The sequence below is a fragment of the Aristolochia californica genome, unplaced genomic scaffold, assembly GCF_029961685.1.
Source record: "Aristolochia californica isolate CCGP_79_NKW_82.1479 unplaced genomic scaffold, dmAriCali1.0.hap1 SCAF_16, whole genome shotgun sequence".
Taxonomy (NCBI): Eukaryota; Viridiplantae; Streptophyta; class Magnoliopsida; order Piperales; family Aristolochiaceae; genus Aristolochia; species Aristolochia californica.
The window spans coordinates 145,152-169,193 of NW_027181837.1; the positions used below are offsets into that span (position 1 = coordinate 145,152).

Sequence of the window (24,042 nt, forward strand, 5' to 3'; positions counted from 1 at the left end):
TCCAATGATCTTTCCCGTGTTTCACGGTATATTCAACCTCTGCTTCGTCTTTACAGGATGGTTCCGCATTGACACTCAGGAAGCACGTCGAAGAGGAAGCTCGAGACCTTAGTGGTGAAGCCTTCTCTCGCTTCATGGATCAACTTTACGATCGCATTTTGAGTCTTCTGGAAAGCCACGACGTGGCTGAGAATCTCGGTGCGCTTCGAGCGATTGATGAATTGATAGACGTACCACTTGGGGAAAACGCCTCTAAGGTCTCTAAGTTCTCAAATTACATGAGAACTGTTTTCGAAGCGAAACGGGACCAGGAAATTTTGATTCTGGCCAGTCATGTTTTGGGTCATTTGGCTAGAGCTGGTGGGGCTATGACTGCTGATGATGTGGAGCGTCAGGTTTGGTTCTATCCGTCTAGTGCTCTTGTCATATTCAGTGCTTAAGGAGGCAAATTTTACACTTGTGAGTTGTTGGTTGACTGTGTCTTTTCCTGTTTAGGTAAAAAATGCGCTGGATTGGCTTCGAGGTGAAAGAGTGGAGTACCGCCGGTTTGCAGCGGTCTTGATTTTGAAAGTAGGCTTTCTATCCATTTCATCGTCTCTGAGGTGTTTGAATGGTGTGGAGTTTTCTGTTCTCTTTGTCAAAAAATATATTTTGTTATTGAAATGTGTAAAATCTCAATATTGACAGAAAAAGCCTTCTTTCAACATATAAGTTTACATTTTTAATGTATCACTCTTGTATTGGTAGACAGAACTAATTGATAATATTCTCTTTCATAGGAAATGGCAGAGAATGCGTCAACAGTATTTAATGTTCACGTGCCAGAGTTTGTTGATGCCATATGGGTTGCGTTAAGGGACCCTACATTGGCTGTCAGAGAGAGAGCAGTGGAGGCTTTGCGTGCTTGCCTTCGTGTTATTGAAAAGCGTGAGACACGCTGGCGGGTTCAGTGGTAGGTTGAGCTATTCACAGTTATAAGTTACACAAAAAGTAGTCTGTTTGTGAACAAAAAATTAGAGCAAGTGACCTTAAGATTCATTGTTATAGTAGTGCATCATAATGTGTAAAGTGCATTAACTCAGAAAAAAAATGTTAAAATGGTTTTGGCAATAGATGTGAAGTCACAGTGAGTCCCTTGCATATTTTCGACCACCATTTGGAGTGAGAAAGAAAAAGGAATTCTCACTAAGTCAATAGTGTAGCCGGTTTTGGCATGCTGAACCTTGTGTTTTTGCACCTAAACCTTATCAGCTTCAACTTGGTGGGTATGCAATGCATATGGTAAGAAAAGAAACCACTGAGGTAATAATGCTTTAAGAAGCTGCAAAAGTGTTTGAAGGTGGAGGAAGCCTTTCAGAATTGTTTTTGTAATTTAATTGGAGTGCTGACCTAAAAACTATTTAATAAGTTAATTGAAAGGAACCAACTTTCGTGATTATCTAATGAAATTTTTTGGTAAGGGTAAAATAATCTGTCAAGACTTACTTGCTTAAAAGAAAGTTAACTAGCCTTGACATATTACTAGTAGTTCAAAGTTTACTGTCAAGTTCTGAACTAGCCTCGGGGCAGAAAGTTAACTGTTTTTCAAGCTTCCTTTTGGCTTGATCTTTGTTCTCCATGTCTCCCTACAATTCCACCATGTCTTTCTACAATTCCCCATGGCCGAACTAGAACGTCAACAATGAATCTTTGTGTCAGATCCGGCACCGTAACAGGTATTTTGATGCCGATTATGTTGGGTGTAAGATGGATAGACGTTCTACATCAGGCTACTGTTGTTTGTTGGAGGCAACTTGATAAGTTGGAAAAGTAAGAAACAGACAGTTGTGTCTAGGTTTAGAGCAATGCCAATAGACACTACCGATAGAAGATGGAGTGTGCCTTACATCCAGCATTAGGATTGGAGTATGAAGCAATGGCTTATCGGCTAGGAGTGATTTTTACACTCACTTATATTATGCCAGCAAGGCCTCATGGAAGGACGCAACAACGTGAGGGGGAATGTTGGAAGATGAAGGCATATTGGAAGATGTGTCATTTTATACAAAAATATTTTATACATCAGTTGCAGCAAGCTGGGAGTTCATGTTGTTCTCTCACCCCCAGCTTGAGGGGGAGTGTTGGAAGATAAACTCAAGCCCACACAACCAAGGAAAGCCCACATATCTAAGATTATTATAAGATGGGCCACACGATCAAGACCCACAAGATGGGCCCAAGCTCATAAGAAGTAGGACCCACAATGATTACCATGTGCTGACATCCTTATCACATCAGTTGGAAGATTGAGAAGGACTCACAAAAGTATCTTATCTTATGCTCACGTCAAAGAAGAGTTTTAGTTTGAGTTATGTTTGTCTTTTATCTATATTGAGTTATTTAATCATGTTAGGACTTACCTTTAAGTGTTAGAGTCTGGGTGTAATTGGGACAAGGGTAGTTTTATTGTAATTGGACTCTACTACCTTCCTCTATTGTAAATAGAGATTCATGTACTCTGATTACAATAAGTTATTGAAGTCAATGAAGTATTTATCTTTTCCATAAATTCAACAGGCACCGTCTACATGGAGCCCCTCAGGGGAGATAACTACCTGTCTGAGAAGTCCAAGAAGAACACTAGTGATCAATGATCATTATCTCTTGGAATGTTCAAGGAATTGGATCCATGCGTCGCCGTGCCGCAATTCGCGACCTCCTTGCCTCTACCAAGGCAAATGTTGCTATTTTTCAAGAAACCAAGGTGACTTCTCTGCCCCTTGGATATATCCGTGAGCTGTGGCCTCTTAAGGAGCTTGGATGGATTTTTGTGGATGCGATTGGATTGGCGGGCGGCATTCTGATTGTGTGGGACATTAATACTATTGAGGTGCTCGATCGTTGCTGTGGCACTTACTCCCTCAAAATCAAATTGAGAGACAAAGGATTGGGGAACATTTGGTGCCTTGTGGGTGTGTATGGTCCTACTAGACACCATGAGAGACATCTCTTCTGGGATGACCTTTTGAGAACTTGTCAGAGGTGGCCCATTCCTTTGATGCTTGTGGGAGATTTCAATGTTACCCGCTTCTGCCACGAGAAATCCCCTCCCTCCTAGAGTATCACTACCTCCATGAGGCTATTTGCAAACTTTATTGGTAGTTGGGATCTTGATGAGGTTACCCTATCTGGGAAGACCTTCACTTAGTCAAATGGCAGACATCCCCCCGTCCTCTCCAAGCTTGACCACTTCTTAGCCAACAACGACTGGCTTCAGTTATACAACAATGCCACATGTAATCCTCAATAGGGTTGTTTTTGACCATTGGCCGATTATGGTAGATACCCACTTCGGCAGTTGGGGTCCCCCCCCCCCCCCCCCCCTTTTCAGGTTCAACAATGCTTGGATGGCGGATGCCTCTTTTGACTCCTCTATCCAGTCCTTCTGGGAAAGGGTGGTCGTGACGGGCCCGACCGGGTGGAATTTCCCTGCCAAGCTCAAGATGCTAAAGCTGTTGCTGCGATCATGGGCCTCTGCGAGAAAGGCCTCTTCCTTAGCCGAGAGAGCCGTCGTCCTTTCTCAAATTTCCACTCTTGACTGTGAAGAGGAATTTAGAAACCTTTGTTCCTCAGAAGTAACTTAGAGATACGCCCTCCAAGGGCAAATGCAGTCCTTCGCTCATAGTGAGCTCGTCCACTGGAAGCAGCGTGCAAGATTTTAATGGCTCGTTGAGGGGGATGCCAATACTAAATTCTTCCATGCAGTCGCCTTTGCTCGGAGAAGAGCCAACCACATCACCACTCTCATCGTCAATGGTGAGAGTACCTCGGATCGATCCCTTATTTCAGAGTTATTGGTGAACTTTTTTGAAGAATTATACTTTGATGGCCAGCTAGTTCGCCCTTTCTTCGAAAGGGTTCATCTCCAGGCTATTCCTTTGATTGCAACTAGTCTCATCGAACTCCCTTTCTCTGATAAGGAAATTGAAAAAGTAGAGTTGGGTCTTCCTTTGGATCATGCTCTGGGCCGGGATGGTTTCTATGGGGAATTCTATTGCTGATGCTGGCCTTTCATCAGAGACGATATTGCCTGCAAGATCCACTCGTTCTATCAGTATGACATCAAATATAGGAGCACCGGAGCTTCGCTTATTGCCCTCATCCCTAAAAAGGAAGGGGCAGGAATTTCTTCTGACTTTCGGTCGATCAGCCTCACCACCAGTGCTTAGAAGGTGCTTGCACACCTCCTTGCCAATCGCCTCTGGCCGGTTCTCCCTATTGCCATTCATCATGGCCAGAGTGCTTTTATCAAGTGAAGAAATATATTAGACTTAACCATGGTATGTCACGAACTCATCCACCATTTTAAGGCTTTAAAGCTTCCCAGATTCATCCTAAAGCTTGATTTTGAGAAAGCCTTTGACAGAGTTAATTGGAAGCTTTTGGACACTCTCCTGGGGTAGATAGGATTAGGGGAAAAATGGCGCTTCTGGATTCAAAGTTGCATCTCCTCTGCAAGTTACTTAGTCCTTCTCAACGGAACGGCCTGCAGTTATTTTAAGGGATCCAGGGGAATCATGTAGGGAAAACCCCTTTCCCCTTTGCTCTTCAATGTGGTAGCGGAATACCTATCATCTTTGATCTATTCGGCCAAAAACCTGGGTTGGCTCCTCCCCACGATGGACTATGCAGCCTTTGATGTGCCGGTCCTTCAGTTTGCAGACGATACAATTTGCTTTGGGATTGGTACTATGGATTAGATCCGAAAACCCCGTGCTGTATTGGGACTATTTGAACTGGCTTCTGGTCAGAACATTAACTGGAAGAAAACCACCCTCCTAGGCTATCATATCGACTCAGCTGTGCTTCAGGGTATGGCTAAATATTTGGGGTGCTCAGTGGGACAATTGCCAACTACATATCTTGGACTACCATTCTTTGACTCTCGGTCTTCGGCGACACATTGGTCCCCCCTCATTGAGAAATTTGAGAAGAGACTAGCTACTTGGAGGGGCAAACTTTTATCTTCTGTTAGGCGACTCACTCTCCTCAAGTCTTGTTTGGCAGGACTGCCAAACTATTTATTATCATTCATGCACTGTCCGACCTTCGTTTGTAATCGGATGGACGCCATCTGTTGACGTTTTCTCTGGAAAGGATCAGAGGACACCTTCAAATATCATTTGGTGAGTTGGAAGGATATTTGCATACCCCGCAATTTGGGTGGTTTAGGCATTCGGCCTACGAAGGAGATGAATAATGCCCTCTTGCTCAAATGGATATGGAACTTCAACATTAAGCATAATGGCCTATGGGGTGATAAGGTCAGGTTCTACCTTCAACCTTCGGGTGCCTGGTGGAGGGAGGATGGTGCTACTCGACTCCTATCCCCGATATGGAAATCAATTAAGAAGCTCCTCCCAATATTCAGAGATGCAACTTCTTTTCACATAGGCGATGGAAGGACCCTCCTTTTTTGGTCGGATGAATGGTGCAGCCCCCGCCCCCTATCCGAGGATTTCCTGGGGCTCTCTAGGGTGGCGAGGGACCTCTCTTGCTTAGTGGCTGATTCTTGGAGAGATCGCTCAAGGAGTCTCATATTTCGCCGGGGATTAAATGATGAGGAAACTATGACTTTTTGCTGTCTCCTCTCCAGACTCAGCAACACTACCATTCGTGAGCATGTAGTTGGTAAACTGACATGGAAGCTCAGCATTAATGGCCGATTCACAGTTGCATCCGCCTACTCTCTCATTAGAAAACAAGATTACAATATGCATGAGCTCAAGGCAAACCTAGCATGGTAGCTCTCAACGCCTAGTAAAATCAAATTCTTTGTGTGGACAGCCATTAGGGAACAAATCCTCACCTCTGACAACCTCCATAAAAGAGGTAACACTACCCCCGATCGCACTTGTCCCCTTTGTGGTGTGTATGACGAGATAGTCCAGCATGTTCTCTTACATTGCGACTTTTCTTGGTAAGTCTGGATGAAGATCTTTTAGAAGATTGGTCTCCAAATGGGGCTACATCAGGACCTTTTCGGCACCTTTAAGATGGTCATGGGGATATGCCTTCCTAAGCTGGGCAAGATAATTCTCTTGGCATGCCTTGCGCATATCCCATGGTGTATATTGCTCGAGCGAAACGACCGGAGATTCAACTCCAAGGCTAGCAACCCTGATAATATAACTTTTCTGGTAGTGGGCCTTATCTCGAGTTGGCTACATTCTAGGAAGGAGTTTGCTTCTCTATCGGGCATCTCCCTTCGAGAAAATTGGGGCTTGATCGCGCACATGGCGGGCCCCTGTAGGAATCCGGTTATGGCCACCTGGGATCCTCCCCCTTACAATTGCACCAAATTCAATTTTGATGGCAGTGCTTTAGGCTGTCCTGGGCCGGCTGGAGCTGGTGGTGTTTTCAGAGACAGCAGTGGAGACCCTATTCTATCCTATGCAGGGCCGGTGGGTATTATTGATTCAAATATTGCTGAAGTGAGTGCTCTTCTATTTGGCCTCCAAATCTTTAAAGAGCGGCTTCATGGCAAGCTAATTATCGAAGGCGACTCAAAGACTGTCATCTGCTGGTGTTCAAAAGATAGCCCCCCTCCTTGGCGCCACTGGCCAATCACTGATTATATTGCTGACACTGTGTCATCTGTTCATTGTAAATGGAACCTCGTTCCTAGGTCAGCCAATTTTTTGGTTGATAAATTGGCAAAATTCAGAACCTCCAGCAATCTCTCATTGTTTGGGAAGGCTTCCTCTCATGTAATCTACTCGTTTGAGCTCTCATAATAAAATTCAGCATCATTTAAAAAAAAAAACTTTGTGCCCTTTTTTTTATGGTATTTGTCTTTATTAGTATTGATACTCGTCCACTTGGTTATATAAGAAGACTCTTTAGTGGTCATTTCTTGGTTTTTTTTTGGAAAGAGGCCTCTTTGGCGTTTCTTACACATTTTTGAAGAGGTTGAAGTGCTCTTTTCTCCTTTTCAAAAACAGTGAACTCATACAGTTTGCGGCGCCAACTCAATCATTGATTCTATGGCTCGTCTTGGGTTTCTTTGGGTGTTATTTAGGAATGGGATTTGTTTCCTTTTGATGTGCATTAATTGTATTCTTATTTTTTATTTTTTGTACATATTTTTTTGTACTTGCGCTTGTACTTTGCCGCATTGTTTTCTTCTCCCTTGTAACTCTTACCACTCTTGCTCTTAATGGGATTCTCAATATTCTCAATATAGACCTTGAGGGGCCGCTGCTATAATGGAGATTCCTCCCCACCTTTGAAATACTCCATGTATATGTTTGGGATGGAAATTCTGGGTAGGAGAATGGCATGAACAGCTGAGTTCCAAACTTATCGAATACATACTCCTACCTACCTCCTGAAGGTGTCAGTGTTTTTATGTGTTGAGCATGGAGTTCCAATTCTCTCTCTCTCTCTTTTTCTCACACTCATTCTCTCTTAGACTCATGTATGAGATAAATTATTTGATAGCTATTTTATGTTTATAGTTTTGTTATTTAGAATGCTCCTGGATCTGATGTCTATTAGAGGGATAATATGTTGACTTTAAGCTGATAAATGTACAACACTAGAAGTTATGGTTGGAGATCTATTTTCTTCTCTTGTTATTTATGCATTATCCTTCTGGTTGTTGTGAGCATTGACTAACCTATGCTTCTCATATTGCTCGGTTCCCCTCCATGTGGCATTGTTCTTTTTGATTTTTATCATACTACTTATAGGTACTATCGCATGTTTGAGGCTACACAAGATGGATTGGGAAAAAATGCTTCTGTTCACAGCATCCATGGTTCGCTGCTTGCAGTTGGAGAGCTTTTGAGGTAGTTTGGTGTTTATTGATTCTTTAACCTTTTTTTTGGCAATAATTCATTTTTTCATTTGGTATTCCGATAAATCTTTTAAAAAAAACTTGTGCTAAATGATTGTTCAAGCATATCTTATATGATAGGCATTTGGACCTTATTTGGAATCTGTCTTGTCAGGAACACACGTGAATTTATGATGTCAAGGTATAGAGAAGTAGCTGATATTGTCCTCAAATATCTACAGCACCGTGATAGGCTTGTCCGCCTCAGCATTACCTCATTGCTGCCTCGGATTGCGCACTTCCTGCGTGATCGTTTTGTTACGAACTACTTAAAGGTCCACTCACTTCTTCTGCTTGGCTTGGGTGAGAGATTTTGGTTTTACTGTAGTATGTCCTATTATGAGTGTTGATGGTTGTTATATTGTTATGCTATACTTTTCTTTGGTGAAAAAAAAATTGTTTACAATGCTAAGCAGCTGGCTTATATAGTAGTTTACCATCCCTTATGCTTTTGATGTTCAGACTTCAATATAAATATTTAGGTAGGGGCATGAAGACATAACTAATATAACATACTTTCTCAAAGAAAAAACAAGGAATGCAGAAGACCTCACTGTTCATTCTAATTTACAGATTTGCATGGATCATATTCTTGCTGTTCTGCGGATTCCAGCCGAGCGTGCTAGTGGATTCATTGCTTTGGGGGAGATGGCAGGTGCTTTGGATGGGGAGCTCATCCATTATTTGCCGACAATTACCTCTCATTTGCGTGATGCAGTATGTGTTGACATTTAGTTTCAGTTCTTTTTTGATTGAGTTGCTATATCTGTTTGTATTTTTTTCTTTCTTTTGCTGAGGTCATTTGATTTTGGGAATTTTGGAGGTTAAGTTCTTGGGAAGTGGTTGAATAGTAGATGGAAAAATTATTTCTGGATTGGGTGGGAGAGCTTTTCTGGGACACTTCCCCGTATTTTTTACATACTATGAGTTACTAGTGCATAAGTCATTATTTATTTTGAATGATGAGCTTTTTATTGAAGCAAAGGTGAGAAGGGAATTACATGGCAGGGTGAGTCCACAACAAGAAGCAACAAGTAGTAAAATAATACAGCATTACACTGGTGGTTTGTGATTGCCAACACGAGCCAATATTTATTTTAAAAAAATGCTATCAAGCTATTTAAAAAAAAATGCTATTACGATAATCAATCGGCTGTTGTCATCATCAGGAAGTCTTGGGAGCAGATTCCCATGATCTTTCCTTTACATCTTTATTAAAATTTTGGACTTCTGTAGATCATTGATCACTCTGAGGGCCACTCAGCTCATGGTCCTACAGGTGTTGGGTGCCAATCATTTGGCGGTCTCCTCGAGTAGGAAAAGATGTCCCTACAACATCTCGTAATGGTCATGAGCCTTGTATTTAGTTCATCTCGCAGGGTATTTTTTATTCCCTGCACATTCTTTACACCAAATTTACTTAGTATGGTATCTATATCTCTTAAGTAATGCTATTAAACCCTACTTCGTCACAAACCCGAAGACGAGAGGTGATCTGGTCTGCTTGAGCCTGATTCAGCTGGTCATGATGTAACTATGAAAAATTTAAAAATAAAAAAACAAAAATTAGATTAAGGGAGGGTCTCCTCTGACCTTTGAATGTAGGGGGAGGGGAGCAGAACCTCCCTTTCCTCCTGTCTGCATGCAGAGGAGGGGCCCCTACCTTCCTTCACACATTGACAGAATGGAGAGGGGAGGGTTTTGGCTTTCCTCCCTCCATTTTTCTTTTCTATTGGGAAGAGGGACCTCCAGCCTGCATGACACTGGTAACACCGGGAGGTTTCTCCCTCATTGACAAAAAAAAAGGGTGGAGGAGTGGGGTGGTGGCTTTTTATCACTTGTCTGTACTAAGGGGAGTGGGAGGAGGACTGCTGACTCCATCCTTCTTTCTTTTCCTTCACTAACGAGGGGACCTGTGGGGAGGATGGATGACTTCCAACCCAAATTTCTATGTCACTTGGTGGAAGGACCTTCCCCATGTGACAGGGTTGCTGGCTGAAACAGGTTCAGTTTTGATAAATGCTGCCCTAAAGTTATTGAAAAAATAGTTTCATGGGATCAAGAAGAAAATGGAACAATGGTATGGAAGAAAGATTATATCTGCAATTGTTTCTGTTTGCAAAATAAGATGGGTTGTGGGCTTGCAGTTTGTGTCACAGGGCAGTGACACTTTTCTGTTTGAAAAGCACATGTATCATGTTGCTACTGATGGTTCTTTTATCAATGATCTTAGATTGCTCCACGGAGAGGACGGCCTTCGCTTGAAGCCTTGGCTTGTGTGGGAAGCTTTGCAAAAGCTATGGGACCTGCTATGGAACCTCATGTTCGTGGTCTTCTTGATGCTATGTTTTCTGCTGGTCTTTCTCCTACTCTAGTAGAAGCTCTTGAACAAATAACTGTCAGGTCTGCTTTTAATTTCTTTCTGCCGCCTCTCTCCTTCCCATATATTTAGTTGTATTTATTTTAATAAATTCATGGTTAAATCTTCAGCATTCCATCTTTGCTGCCAACGATACAAGAGCGTTTGCTGGATTGCATTTCAATGGCCCTTTCAAAATCTCTTTATCCTCAGGCAAGGGCTGGTGCTGTGGTTGCTCGTACGCATACTGTGACCAATCCACAGCAAATTTCAGATATTACTGGGCCACCCCTTGTACAACTTGCTTTGAGAACCTTAGCTCGCTTTAACTTTAAGGTTGACTCATATAATTTATACTTCTTCTCTTTTGCTGATATTCTTGATTCTGCACAAAATAATTATTACTCATACAACACTTGAAATTGGAAAGTGGTCCAACTGGTTGCCTGACGATGTTAAAAATTGTTGATTGGGTGTGCATGAATGCCTTAAAATGTTGATGGTTCAATTTTTAGAATTATGGAATTGCCCCATTAGTAAGATTTGAGCTTATATTTTTCTATACTTTGACAAGTCAGCATGTTTCATTGCCTGCTTAATGTTTCATCAAAAGATTCATGAGAATCCTGCATCTCCTTGCTTATGGAATCTCTCTGGAGCTAACTTGTTGTTTATAGGGTCGTGAACTTCTTGAATTTGCCAGAGAGTCAGTTGTTGTGTATCTAGAGGATGAAGATGGTGCAACGCGAAGAGATGCTGCCCTTTGTTGTTGCAAGTTAGTTGCAAACTCCTTTTCAGGATGTACAACATTTATCTCAAGTAGGTCTGCTAGACCTGGTTGGGGAAAGCGTCGCCGCCTTATTGAGGAGGTAGGTATTAGCGTGACTCAAGATATCTCTTATCTTCATCACTACTCTTTTCGTAGTCAGATATATGATGTAGTCTATGGTTATTTAATTGCTTTTTTATTTTAATCTGCAATTGATCAGAGTTCATGTATAAGAATTATGATCAGTATCTTGTTTGCTTGTCTGTATACCAATTTAAGATTGTGTACAGATCCATGAATAGGTTCTGTATTATACTGAATGTTAGTAAATCTCTGAGCACTATCTTGTTAGATCTTTGTTTTTTTTTCTCGATAATGATGTATTTATATTAACAAGAAAAAATTATTACAAAGGAAGAGGGAGCAAATCCCTCTCAACAAGAGATTGCAGGGACGCTTCTTGTTTGGCTAGCACATCTGCAGCCGAATTTGCAAATATCGGAATATGAGACCAAATACAAAAGAGTAGTGAGGTAATATCTAAAATCTCCCGAAAGATGTCCCAATGGCGCCACGGTGGAGGGGAAGCACGCTCACACCATCTAATGACCACCTTCGAGTCCCCTTCAATGTGAATGTGACCACTGCAATTGTCTCTGAAAACACGAAGCCCATTGAGGAGGTCATAGAGCTCAGCCGACGTTGAATCAGAAATGCCTAATGGGCCGGCATAAGAGAAACATTGATTGCCAGATGGATCCGAAATAACTCCCCCAAAACCAGCGATCACCGGATTGCCGAGAGAAGAGCCATCAAAATTTAACTTTAGGTAACCAGCTTCCAGGGGGGTCCACTCCTGCATGGCTAGAACCTTGATCCTGAAGTGCATCCTTGCCAAATTACACCAGTTATCACGGATAGAGGTACCCTTGAAAGAGGAAAAAGACTTCTTAGTTAGAAGGCAAGTGGATATGTGCCCCGACACCTTGTCTGCTACTCTTACTTCCAATTCACTTTTAGCATTGAAACGCCTTCGGTTGCATTCATTTCAAAGCCTCTATGGTACGAAACTGGCACAGACGGAGATCATCACTTTTTCGAGACCAGGAAGGGGAAAGCCAATGAGCGACTTGCTGAAGGAGATCAAATCAACTGATATACAAAATTGCAGCCCCAACTTGCATAGAACAGGGGTCCACACATTCCATGAGAAGGAGCACTGTAGAAGAATATGACTGGCAGTTTCAGCTTTAGTACTACCAAAAGGATAGATGGGTGACCCCTTCTACTAAGCACATCTGCCATGAGAATCTTATTCTGGCAAGCGCTCCACATGAAGAATTTTATCTTTGGAGGTGTACAAAGACACCATACAAAGTAGATATCATGCTCCCTTTGCGTCAAATCCCAGCCATTAATGTAATTGTATGCAGATGAAACTGAAAATGTGCCGCTTTTGTCAGGCCACCAAATAAGCTTGTCCACATCGGAAGGTCTCATGCTGACATAATTCAGAGAGTCCAATAAACTGCTCGCTTCCAAGGCTCTGAGTCGGAAAGGCCCTTTTGTTAGATCTTTGTGGTATACATTATTTTTAATTATTTAAAATTTTCTATTAATCTTAGCTAGATTTTGAAGCCTATTCCATCTTTCAAAAGATAAAAAAGTGCAGCTTGGAGCTAATATTTAGAGATTTTCTTACTTGAGCTTTTCAACTTTTTTTTTGACATAACAGGATGCTTAAAAACCTATCTGAGCCCACAGGTAGCCCTTCGATATGTTGTTAATCCTGCTGATTCATGTTGCAGATTGTTGAAAAACTTCTGATTGCTGCTGTGGCGGATGCTGATGTTAGTGTGCGACATTCTGTTTTTCTTTGTTTACATGGAAATGTGGGCTTTGATGAGTTTTTGGCACAGGCTGATAGTCTTACAGCTATATTTGTTGCTCTAAATGACGAGGTAATATTTCTTCTAACTATGATTTTACAAGCTTGCGAAATCCTGGATTTCTTGTGGATGAATAAATGTTGTTTTTCACTTATCATGTCAATAGAAAATTTCTAGATAGACCACAATGTGTTTCCTTTGTTAGTTAGTTAGTTAGTTACTAATTCTTCATTCCTTACACCAAAAAATGCAACAGGTGTGAACATCACACAGAATTACAAGAATTGCTTGAAAATTCATTTTATTTCTTGTGAGTGTTAATCTTTTGATATGCCTTTTTCAAAAGTATCTATTGATATAAATTGAACACAGTTTGATGAACTTTTTTACGGAAAGGTGGCATACAAAATCTGCTATTTCATTGAATCCGTTTTTTTATCTCCTTCGAATGGCCTTGTACTTTTTTGAAAGAAAAATTTATTTACATGTTGGGCTTCTAGTGTTTTCTATAAATGGGGTTTTTGAATAACAGTGAGAAAGGGGTTGTCATAAAGAGGACTCTTAGTGGAGTAAGGAGAGGTAGGATTCAAAATTGCATAAATTAAAGTAAAAATACATCTAATAAGAATAAGATAAAGGTCAAGATAATTATGGGGATATTCCTTCCTAAGTTGGGCAAGATAATACTCTTGGCATGCCTTGCGCATGTCCCATGGTGTATATGGCTCGAGCGAAACAACCGGAGATTCAACTCCAAGGCTAGCGACCCGGATAATATAGTTTTTAAGGCACTGGGCCTTATCTCAAGTTGGCTACATTCTAGGAAGAAGTTTGCTTCTCTATCGGGCGACTCCTTTCGAGAAAATTGGGGCTTGATTGCACACATGGCGGGCCCTTGTAGGAAACCGGTTATGACCACCTGGGATCCTCCCCCTTACAACTGCACCAAACTCAATTTTGACGGCAGTGCTTTAGGCTGTCCTTGGCCGGCTGGAGCTGGTGGTGTTTTCAGAGACAGCAGTGGAGACCCTATTCTATCTTATGCAGGGCCGGTGGGTATTGCTGATTCAAATACTACTGAAGTGAGTGCTCTTCTATTCGGCCTCCAAATCTTTAAAGAGCGGTTTCATGGCAAGCTGATTATCGAAGACGACTTAAAGATTGTTATCAGTTGGTGTTCAAAAGGTAGCTACCCTCCTTGGCGCCACTGGCCAATCACTAATTGTATTGCTGACATTGTGTCATCCATTGTAATTGGAACCTCGTTCCTAGATCAACCAATTTTTTGGTTGATAAATATGCTAAATTCGGAACCTCCCAACAATCTCTCATTGTTTGGGAAGACTTCCCCTCTTGTAATCTGCTCGTTTGAGCTCTCATAATAAAATTCAGCATCATTTCAAAAAACAAAAAAAAAGATATAGGTTAATAAAGAAACTTGGAACCAAGTCCAAAGACCAAAGCTATTAGATTGGAAGGGAGGCCCAACAACAACTTGTTACCTGGTAACTCCCTCCATTCGTGTATACATTAGAATGTTAACTTCTATGTGTATGATTCCACAGGATGTAAGAACTGCAAAGGTCTTCAATTTCATTGAAATAAGTCAGAAATCTATTCAGAGGTGGTTTCTTTCGTGAAGCCCTTCTAATAATCACGGCTAAGTCCCCCTTAACAACCAAAGGATGGGAGAATCTGCCAGTGAAGAGTCTAATACCTTGCAGTAGAGCCCCTAATTCTGCTTTGGTAGAATAACAGTGACCAAAGAGGGCGAAGAAGACAAGGAGGATATTACTTAGCCCATCTCTAATGGCACCTCCATCAGCTGGCCCAGGGTTTTATGAGAGCTAACATTAAAATTGGATTTAATTTGACCATTAGGAGGCGGAGACCAGGTGTTAACATTGTGAATGCGGTGGATGGTGGAGTTAATTAAGGCTTCCCAGTTTTGTCTTATGAGTGACTGATGTGAAATTTAATTACATCGGCTTTTATACGTCGCAAGCGTACGAATCGTTCATGTAATCTAGCGGGAAGCGAGGGTCGTATCCACAGGGAGGACTGAATTTTGTGTATTCTTCAGTCAACTAGCCTAACCAAATATGATGAATTAATCTGAACTAAACACTGATTATATCTTAAATTATCAAGCAATGATCTAATTAACTACTTGCACAATAGGAAACGTCAACTCTGGATTTTACCGTGATTCGTGCCTCTCTCGAGTGCCACGTAACCACGAATCCGGATTCTCAATCCTTGCGTCTAGCCCCTCTCGGGAGCCTAGAGTAAAGGACAAAGATCGGATTATAATACCAGAATCCAACCTAAATTATAATCCTGCCCTAACTAGCTAATTACTCGGAAAATTCGGAGAACAAATATTCGATAAACATCAATTCTCAAATAAAATTTAATAAGCATTCAAACCTAAGTTCAAACTATAGAAAACTAATTAAATTACAAAATGACGGATTACTCCTCTTCTTCTTCCTCTCGCTCAGGCAGCAATTCCGTTCTCACGGTTGTTGTGATTTCCAGAAATTAGCGGCTTCGGGTAGCAGGAGCGAGCGGCCGGAAGTAGAGGCGACGCCGGCGAAGAGGAATCGAAATCGGCGCCGAAGGAGGTGGTGCGGCGGAAGACGAGATGGAAGCGAAATCCTCTGACCGGCTCTCTCGAGTCTCGGTCGGAGTCGGACTAGGCTCGGGAAGTGGTTGGAAATGCGTAATCGACGCTTGAGGATGGTCGGAATGCAGAATCGGCGCCGGAGGAGCCCTCTTGGGTCACCTCTCGGCCTGGCGAGCAGAAAATGGCAGTGTTGAACTCGCCGCGACGGAGACTCTCTCGAGCTCTCCTCAGGTCTGTTCTCGGTTGTCGAACGGCGGTGGCGCGCGGCGAACGACGGCTGGAGGGAGCCCTCTCGGGTCTCTCTTCTTTCGGTTGGCGGCTGGCTTGAGACTCTCCCGAGCTCTCTTCTCCCTCTTTCCCTCAAAACGATTTTGCCCTAAAAATATCTCTCCCTTTAACTAATGGCATTTTTGTAAATATCTCCTTCTCCACCAAAATTCTCCTGAAATTCCATAATTGAATCCATAAAAATCATTTAAGGAAGAAATAAACCCTAAAAGCAATGAAATATAATTCAGGAGAGAAAAATATGCAATATAAGCAGTGATTAATGCCAAATTCAATAAATGCACGTTTCATTTGAAAACTGATAAATAACCACCTATAACACAATTATGAGGGCTATTCTATTATAATTAACCTAGTTCTCATGTCAGAATCTGGCATCTATCAGTGGCCTCGATAAATGAAGGGTTTCTTGGATAGAGTGCATCATACTTTCAGTTATTTCCCTAGCGCTCCTTTGCTTACCCTTGAAGGTCCTTTTGATGCTTCCACTTTTTGATGTTTTGGATCATGGTTGTCTTAAGTCGGACTCTAAATCATGATTTCCTATTCATTTGAGGCTGAGTTCTGGCCCCTCCTATGAGGGTTTTTCAGGTTCTTTGGTAGTAGAGGGAGATATTTCAGTGGTTTTCTCTTGGTTTACTTTCGAAAGAACTCTCCCTAGAGATGACTTCATATTAATGATGACACTGGGAGCATTGGTTGGAGTTTTCAAGTACGATGGATTCACACAGCTTATGGTTCTAACTCTGTTGCGGATCCATTAGTGCATCAGGGTGTTTCGCTGGAGACGTCTTTGTTGGAGTTTCTTTTCCTTTTGATGTTCATTGGTTGTGATTTACTTTCTCTTTTGTTTTCTGGTTGTTGAGTTGTGTGGCTGGCCTTCCTTCCCCTATTCTTGTTTTTCTTCTCCTTAATGAAATTTTCAAACAAAAAATATCCTGATTGTCTTAAGAGTGTAATACATTTCTCATTGAGAAGCTCCTTTCCCATTTTATTGTGAATCAACTTTTCTTCTGAAAAAAATGATTTATGAAATTTTGTGTGCATTGTTTTTACTATTGTACTTTTGCTTGAAGATGCTGAATACATATAAATGAAAACATAGCAAACATTCAGGATAAAGTAGGAACTCTACTGTGGAAATATGGAGCTTTTATTGCTCCATATTTTTTTTGTATATTGTAACAAAGTGGTTTCTTCAGCTGCCATTGTATGAATATTTGGAACAAAATGTTCTGGTTACAATTGGCAACTATTTTGTTATTACATGTCCTTTGGGATGGAGGATGGGGGCAGACAGGCTGTTCATAAAAGTGATAATTTGTGTCTGGGATTCTTATTTTCTTTTATTGCTGCAGGATTTTGATGTTCGAGAGTTTGCTATATCAGTAGCTGGCAGATTATCAGAAAAGAATCCAGCATATGTTCTTCCAGCTCTCCGTCGACATCTCATTCAGTTATTGACATATCTAGAGCACAGGTAAGTTGGTGTTCTTGTTCCAAAAAGTTTTGGACTCTGTCAACAGAAGGTAAATCTGGCCATGGTTTGCTGCTAAAAAAAAAAAAAGTTCCAAATGACCGTCTTTCCATGTTTGCAGCTCAGATAGCAAATGCAGAGAAGAAAGTGCAAAACTTTTAGGTTGTTTAATTCGAAATTGTGAGCGACTGATACTTCCTTACATAGCACCAATACACAAGGTTTGCGTAACTCTTTGCCTCTAGCTGAGTATCCTTTCTGGTGATTTTTGTCTAAAATGTTTGTTACTTAACTTTTTCTGTTGCAGGCACTTGCGGCAAAGTTGTGTGAAGGCACTGGTTTGAATGCTAATACTGGGGTTGTGACTGGGGTTCTTGCAACTGTTGGGGAACTTGCAAGAGTGGTGAGCCAATGCCTTCTTCTTTTATTTATTCTCTTCTGACTACTGTTTCTGATGTTAAATTGTGTAATAAATAAGTAAAGAGAAGTGGAAGAAAAAATAAAAAGGGTGAAAAGAGGGAGAAGGCGGCTGAGTGAAGAGCAGCAGCTGCTAGGAATCAATTTGATGCCTTATCTCTTTTCTTAGATCATTTAAAGTGAAAAAACAACTAAAAACATAGGATTGCCTTTAGTACTTGCTTCTACTGTATACAACCTAGGAGTGGTCATTGAGTCAGGTTTTGCAGGGAACCTGACCCGACACAACCTGTAAAACCTGGGTTCGGTTTTAACCTTTGGGTCGGGGATAGGGCGGGAAAAAATTCTTTGAGTTTTGGCTCGAGGACTGGTTTCCCCAAACTCGATTCGTGGGAATGGGGATATAAGGGAGGGTTGGGTTTATGTGGACCAGGTAAGTATGGGGTTGGGGTCGGGTTCATGGTTTCAGTTTTTTATCGGGGTTGGCCAACCCATTCCCACCCCTAATACTGCCATATAAAGCTACAAATGCAACAAAAAACATACTAAGTTTGATGTATCACTAATTGCTCAGATCGTGCCCTCTGCCCCCCGTCGAGTTGCTGTTTGGGAGCCTCCTCCCACCGGACATTATAAGCTGAATTTTGATGGTAGTACCTTTGGGAACTCGAGTTTGGCTGGTTTTGGCAGGGTGATTTTTGATACAGGCGGCACTTCCATACTCTAGCCCTCTCGGAACTGCTGACTCAACCACTGCTGAGCTCTCTGGTCTCCTTCATGGTTTGCATATTTTTCAGGACCGCTTCAGTGTTCCCTTTCTCGTGGAGGGAGATTCCAAGGTCGTCATCGGATGGCGCTCTACTTCATCCTTCCCCCATGGCGTCATTGGCAGATTTTTCTTGATATTTTGGACATTGTATCTACCATTTCTTGTACTTGGTCTCATGTACTTAGATCAGGCAATTCAGTTGCTGATTTGTGTGCTAAACTGCCCCCCTCCCTCCTTCAATCTCTTGTTGTTAAGGGAGGTCTCCCTTGATGTTTCTTCCCTTTATTTGAAATAAAATTATCATCATTTCAAAAATAAAAATAAAAATTTGACGTATCATACCAGACAAGGAGCTCCAACATCTTTCGATGGCGAACTCGAAATAACGTCCCCTTTGCTCCAAAGATGACGACTGGATAACCTCTCTTGAGCTTGCGAGTGGGTTTTCTTTGGTTTCCTAGCAGGACGATGACACCAACAAGGACTGTAACAGGGACCTCAAAACTGATCGTAATGAATGGAAGACTGTGCAAAATCGCAATCGGCGTGTACCAGTGATAAAGGTAGATTAATGCAATTGATTCTCCTTTTGCAATTCAAGAAATGATCATGCGACACATTGTAGATAGAAATGGAAGATTGATTCGCATTCCAGTGAAGAATGGGGTGAAACGATCTTTCGTTTCTATTCCCACGGCTGTGAGAAGCCTTTTCCTCCAATCTTTCGATGACATTACCAGTGACTCCACTTTGGCGCCGAAACTCAAGGAACTCACTGTGGGAGCAATCGCCTTCTCTTTCGTAGCCTTTCGATACCGAAATGTCAGAGAATGCTAGATCGTCCAGTGCAGAAGCGACCTCATCATGGCCAGAATATACTTTCTTGAGACTACAGGTGACTCCTTCAACTAGTTAAGCTTCCGTACCAGCTTTTGGCACCTTCCGATGAGTGGTAACCCTGAACCAGAATCCCCTTCTTCTTCATGCATGATTTTGACGAGTCGTAACCCTGAGCCATCACCCCATTCTTCTTCATGCGCAATTCCCTTCAACCAAATGAACCATCATTTCCCCCATCTCTGAAACAGCTTGCCCCTGTGTAACCCACCCCCCACAGTCATAACAACCCTTCCCCCTATTTTACCTGCATTACCATAGACCACCATTTCCCTTCCTATAGACTCCCCCTCTTTGGGGGGCAATCTGGAAAATGGTGGATTTGGTTCATTCTTCTGGTTGGGACCGAAATTCCATCGCCATCTGGTTCAAGGAGTTAATCCAAATCGATTGCTGGCCGAAGGTCTCGCTATTGGGCTCCCTTTGTTGGCTCATGCGTCTCAACTCTCCAGAGGATAAGTCAGCTGCCCTTCGACTCTCCCCGAATGACCATGCTGGTCTTGCTGAAGTTTTGGATTGGCTCCCTTCCACTCACAACTGCTCCTTCGGGTAGTAGATCTCAATTTGGGGTCTTCTTGTGGAGCTTTGGTCAGAAGACACCTTCAAGCATATTGTCGATTTTTTCGGCACCCTAATAAGATTGGCGGAGGACACTACCAGCATGGCCAAACTTGACATTGCAACGCTCTTCATCTCACTGATGCAACTTTGGGAGGGAACCTCCTTCTTGAAGATCATCGTGGGTGCAGAATATTTTTGGATCAAAGTCTGTTTCGGCGAGATGACCATGGCCAGCTCCACTGATCCTCCCATCTGACGGGAAAGTGACTCGTCCCTGCCGATTCCTGCAACTCACATTGACTGAGTCATTGCCCGAAGATGGGGGTGGGGTAGTGTGCTGGTCTTTGCTGGTGTGGGCTAGCTTGTGGTTGACTGGAAATTGGTAGGTATATTGAGTATCAGGCAAAGTTGGGGGGAGGGAAATTGCGGAAGGTGTGCCAACCAAAGTTTCAATTGGTGAGCTGGGGGATGAAAAGGATTACCATAACGGATCCACGATGGCATTGGGTGATTTTGCATTGCAGATGGTTGTGGTGGAGTTGAATGGTGAGGTAGAAAACAAGGTCCCCTGTCTAGAGTTCTTTGGAGTTGCTGCATTCAGAAGTGCTGGAAACGATTGTGTGAAAGAGCTTGATGGAGTCTCCAGCAATGGTCGGGATAGTGATGAATGAAAGGTTGCTGCCCGTCCTTGATAAGATGCTTATGGCCCGACCCGATCGCTCCTGGGTTTGGTGAACAGCGCTGTGAATTTTTCCATGTTTGAAGGTGAAGGCGGTGGAGTTTCTTGGCAATGAGTGTCGAAGTCTTCTGCGTATGGCTCGGCTGGAGATGGTCGGCCAGCCAAGGTTGTCATCTTCCACGTCTTCATTGATCCTCATGCCGCTACAACTCAATTGTTGATGAAGAGCACTTCCACCATTGATCTCGTCATCGAGAGGTGTTCAAGAGGGTTGTATGGAGTCTTCTGGGGTGGCTGAGGAGCGGATGTGGAATGCCTGAGGGGGTGAACAGAAAGTACGCTCAAGGGGTTGTACTGCGCTTCGCTCTGCACAACGCCATTAGCCCGTTCTTGACCAAAATACTTCTAATTCCATATTTTCTTACATTTGAATGTTAAGAAAATCTCTGTCCTAGAGTTGTTTCCTTTATTATCTCTATTTTGAATGTTAATAAGAGCTCGAAGGGTCTGCATGCACTTAGCTGGGGCTTCCCCTGACCCCTGGATTACCCTCCAAGTCTTCTTGGCATCCCGTCATTGAGCGACTGGAAGGGAGATTGAGATCTTGGAGGGGAAAATTCCTTTCCAAAGCTAGAAAACTGGTTCTAATAAAATTCTGCCTCCATGAAATCCCTAGCTACTATCTATCTATGTTCTGATGCCCTACTTCTATTAGAGACAGAATTGAGCTACTTAAAAGAAGATTTCTGTGGGGAGGCCAAATGGTGAAAAAAAATATGAATTAGTAAAATGGGAAAAGGTCTGCAAACCAAAATTCCTTGGAGGACTGGGTATTTGCGATACTGCGACTACTAATTCACCCCATGTGCCCATTCTGCAACTCTGAAGATGAAACCACAAGCTACATTCTTCTTCAATGCATATTCTCTTGGAAGGTGTGCACTCTCATTCTCAGTAAGTTTGGGTTACAATCCTGCATGGCGGCTGATCTTCTCTCGTTTAGTAAGTCGCTCACTGGTACCCCTCTGCCTGACCTTGGTCAAATGATACTCTATGCTTGCGTTAGTTTCATCCCGTGGGGGCTTTGGAATGAGCGCAATAGAAGACGATTTGATGCAAAATGTGAATCTGCAGATCGGGTAGCGGATCAAGTGGTGGGTCATATATCTACTTGGCTACTGACTAAGAAAGCCTTAAAGCCTTCTCTTCCTTTTTGGGCACCCCTATCCGTGAAAACTGGAGAAATATGGCTATGATACTTTCTGGGACAAAGACCCCGGTTTTGCAAGAATGGACTCCTCCTGCTCCTGGTTACCTTAAGTTAAACTTTGACGACTCGTCTCTTGGTAATCCAGGGATTTCGGGTTTCGGAGGAGTTATCTCAGACTATTCCGGCAATCACCTTTTCTCTTATGCCAGCCCTCTGGGCATATCTGACTCTACGTTTGTAGAGCTACATGGCCTCCTCTCCGGTCTCCGCGTCTTCAGAGACAATTGCAACGGCCCTCTTCATATTGAAAGAGACTCAAAAGTGGTTATCGGATGGTGTGAGAACGCTTCTCCTCCCCCGTGGCGGCATTGGGATACCTTTCGGCAAATTGTAGATATTACCTCAATTGTTCTTGTATTTGGACTCACATTCCGAGATTCGCTAATTCGGCAGCAGATGTGCTTGCTAGGTAGGGAGCTAACCTACAATCGCTGGTTGTAAGGGAATTGCTCCTCTAAATTTTGTAATTTTCTTTCGTTTTATTAATACATCTTTTTTTTAAAAAAATCTGTTCTTCTCCTTAAATGGATCTGGAAATTCAACCTCTTCCTTGATCTAATATGGAGAGCTTTAGAAGCCGCAAAAACTAATAAGCAATTGGGTTAGTGGACGAAGGGGGGAAGACACTCATGTCTATACTCAGCCTAGAAAAAAATCGTCTTACTACTCCCAGATTTCAAGAAAGCAGTCAAATGTTATGTTGGCAATGAAACCTCAACAAAATTTTGGTCCGACTGGTGGACTGGCCTCTCTAGCCTCAATTTTAGCTATGAGTCTATCTCAATCCTTGCTAGAAATACTGATGCCTCTATCTCAGAATTGTGGTTTGAAACTAGGGGATGGAATTTGAACCTCAGAAGAGATGTCTCGGATTCTGAAGCTATTCTGGCTTCAAATCTCCTATCGAGTTTACTATCAGCCAAACCCAGTAACAACCAAGATACTTTGATCCGGACATCTTGTACAAAAGGTTCCTTCTCTACTACTTCAACATACAACTTCCTCTGTAACTTCTGCTTGGATCAATCAAATCACCTTGCGGCCATTGTATGGAATCTCCTTGCCCCACCTCGAGCAAATTTTTTCTTCTGGACCGCTTCCATGAATAAAATCCTTACCTCTGACTCCTTAATCTGGCAAGAAACCCTTGTGCTCGTTCTGTCAAAATGCACTAGAAACAACCAATCACATTCTCCTTTCTTGCCATTTTGCCCATTCTATTTGGATCACCCTTTTAAACAAAATTGGGTTTCAGTACTGCGCTGCATCAAATCTATCATCCATTATTCTCTCACTCATTGACACTAGCCTCCCAAAGCTAGGAAAGATGATTCTCTCGTGCTGCATTGGGCATATCCTATGGGATTATGGAAAGAAAGAAATAGGAGGAAATTCAAATTCAAATCTTCCCCCTCTGAAATTCTGATTGATAACATTACGGGCCAAGTAACTGTCCGGCTTCTAAACCGAAAAGAATTCAGAAACTTCAACAACTCAAACTTTAGAGGAAATTGACAATTGGTTGTTGGGCTATCTCAACCCTCTCCCCCCCCTCCCCCCCCCCCCGATCATGGCTATCTGGGCCTCCCCACCATCGGGCCACTTCAAGCTTAACTTCGATGGAAGCGCTCTCGGTTGCCCTGGTCATGCGGGATATGGAGAAGTTATCCATGATGCAAACGGTCATCTCCTCTTCTCCTTTGCGGGCCCACTTGGCATCTCCGATTCCACAACAACAGAACTCTCGGGCTTGCTGAACGGAATTCAAGTTTTCTCTAGCTGGCTCATTGGCCCACTCTGAATCGAAGGAGACTCAAGGATTGTCATTAACTGGTGAGCAAACTCCATCAGACCTCTATGGCGTCACTGGGACATGTACTCAGAAATTTGTAATTTAATTTCCCATTTGAAATGTATTTTTTTAAGAGAAGTAAGTGTGAATGTATTACTGAAGAAAAAAAGATTACAACCCTTAAAAAGCTAAAGAGACATTTCCTCCACAACAAGGTGTTGGAGGGAAACGCCTTTTTTAGCTTAAGCATCGGCTAAGTGATTAGCTGATCTTGGAACATGTTTCCAAGTACAATGTAAGACAGAAATTAACTTACAAATTTCCTCAAATAACTCCCAATGACGCCAAGGAGGTTTGGATGGCTTTG

At 42.4% G+C, this 24,042-nt stretch overlaps 1 protein-coding gene across 2 annotated transcripts in view; it reads left to right on the forward strand.

The window, feature by feature from the left end:
- LOC137954022 (serine/threonine-protein kinase TOR-like) overlaps nucleotides 1-24,042 on the forward strand; it is a 96,172-nt gene that overhangs the window by 229 nt on the left and 71,901 nt on the right. For both annotated transcript variants that reach the window (XM_068801604.1, XM_068801606.1), the window contains exons 2-14: nucleotides 57-395; nucleotides 496-570; nucleotides 780-952; nucleotides 7,734-7,832; nucleotides 7,995-8,154; nucleotides 8,453-8,596; nucleotides 10,113-10,282; nucleotides 10,370-10,574; nucleotides 10,916-11,107; nucleotides 12,816-12,968; nucleotides 17,172-17,293; nucleotides 17,412-17,511; nucleotides 17,598-17,693. In XM_068801604.1, the coding sequence (XP_068657705.1) occupies nucleotides 57-395; nucleotides 496-570; nucleotides 780-952; nucleotides 7,734-7,832; nucleotides 7,995-8,154; nucleotides 8,453-8,596; nucleotides 10,113-10,282; nucleotides 10,370-10,574; nucleotides 10,916-11,107; nucleotides 12,816-12,968; nucleotides 17,172-17,293; nucleotides 17,412-17,511; nucleotides 17,598-17,693 (2,028 nt within the window). The remainder of the gene's footprint in view (nucleotides 1-56; nucleotides 396-495; nucleotides 571-779; nucleotides 953-7,733; nucleotides 7,833-7,994; nucleotides 8,155-8,452; nucleotides 8,597-10,112; nucleotides 10,283-10,369; nucleotides 10,575-10,915; nucleotides 11,108-12,815; nucleotides 12,969-17,171; nucleotides 17,294-17,411; nucleotides 17,512-17,597; nucleotides 17,694-24,042) is intronic.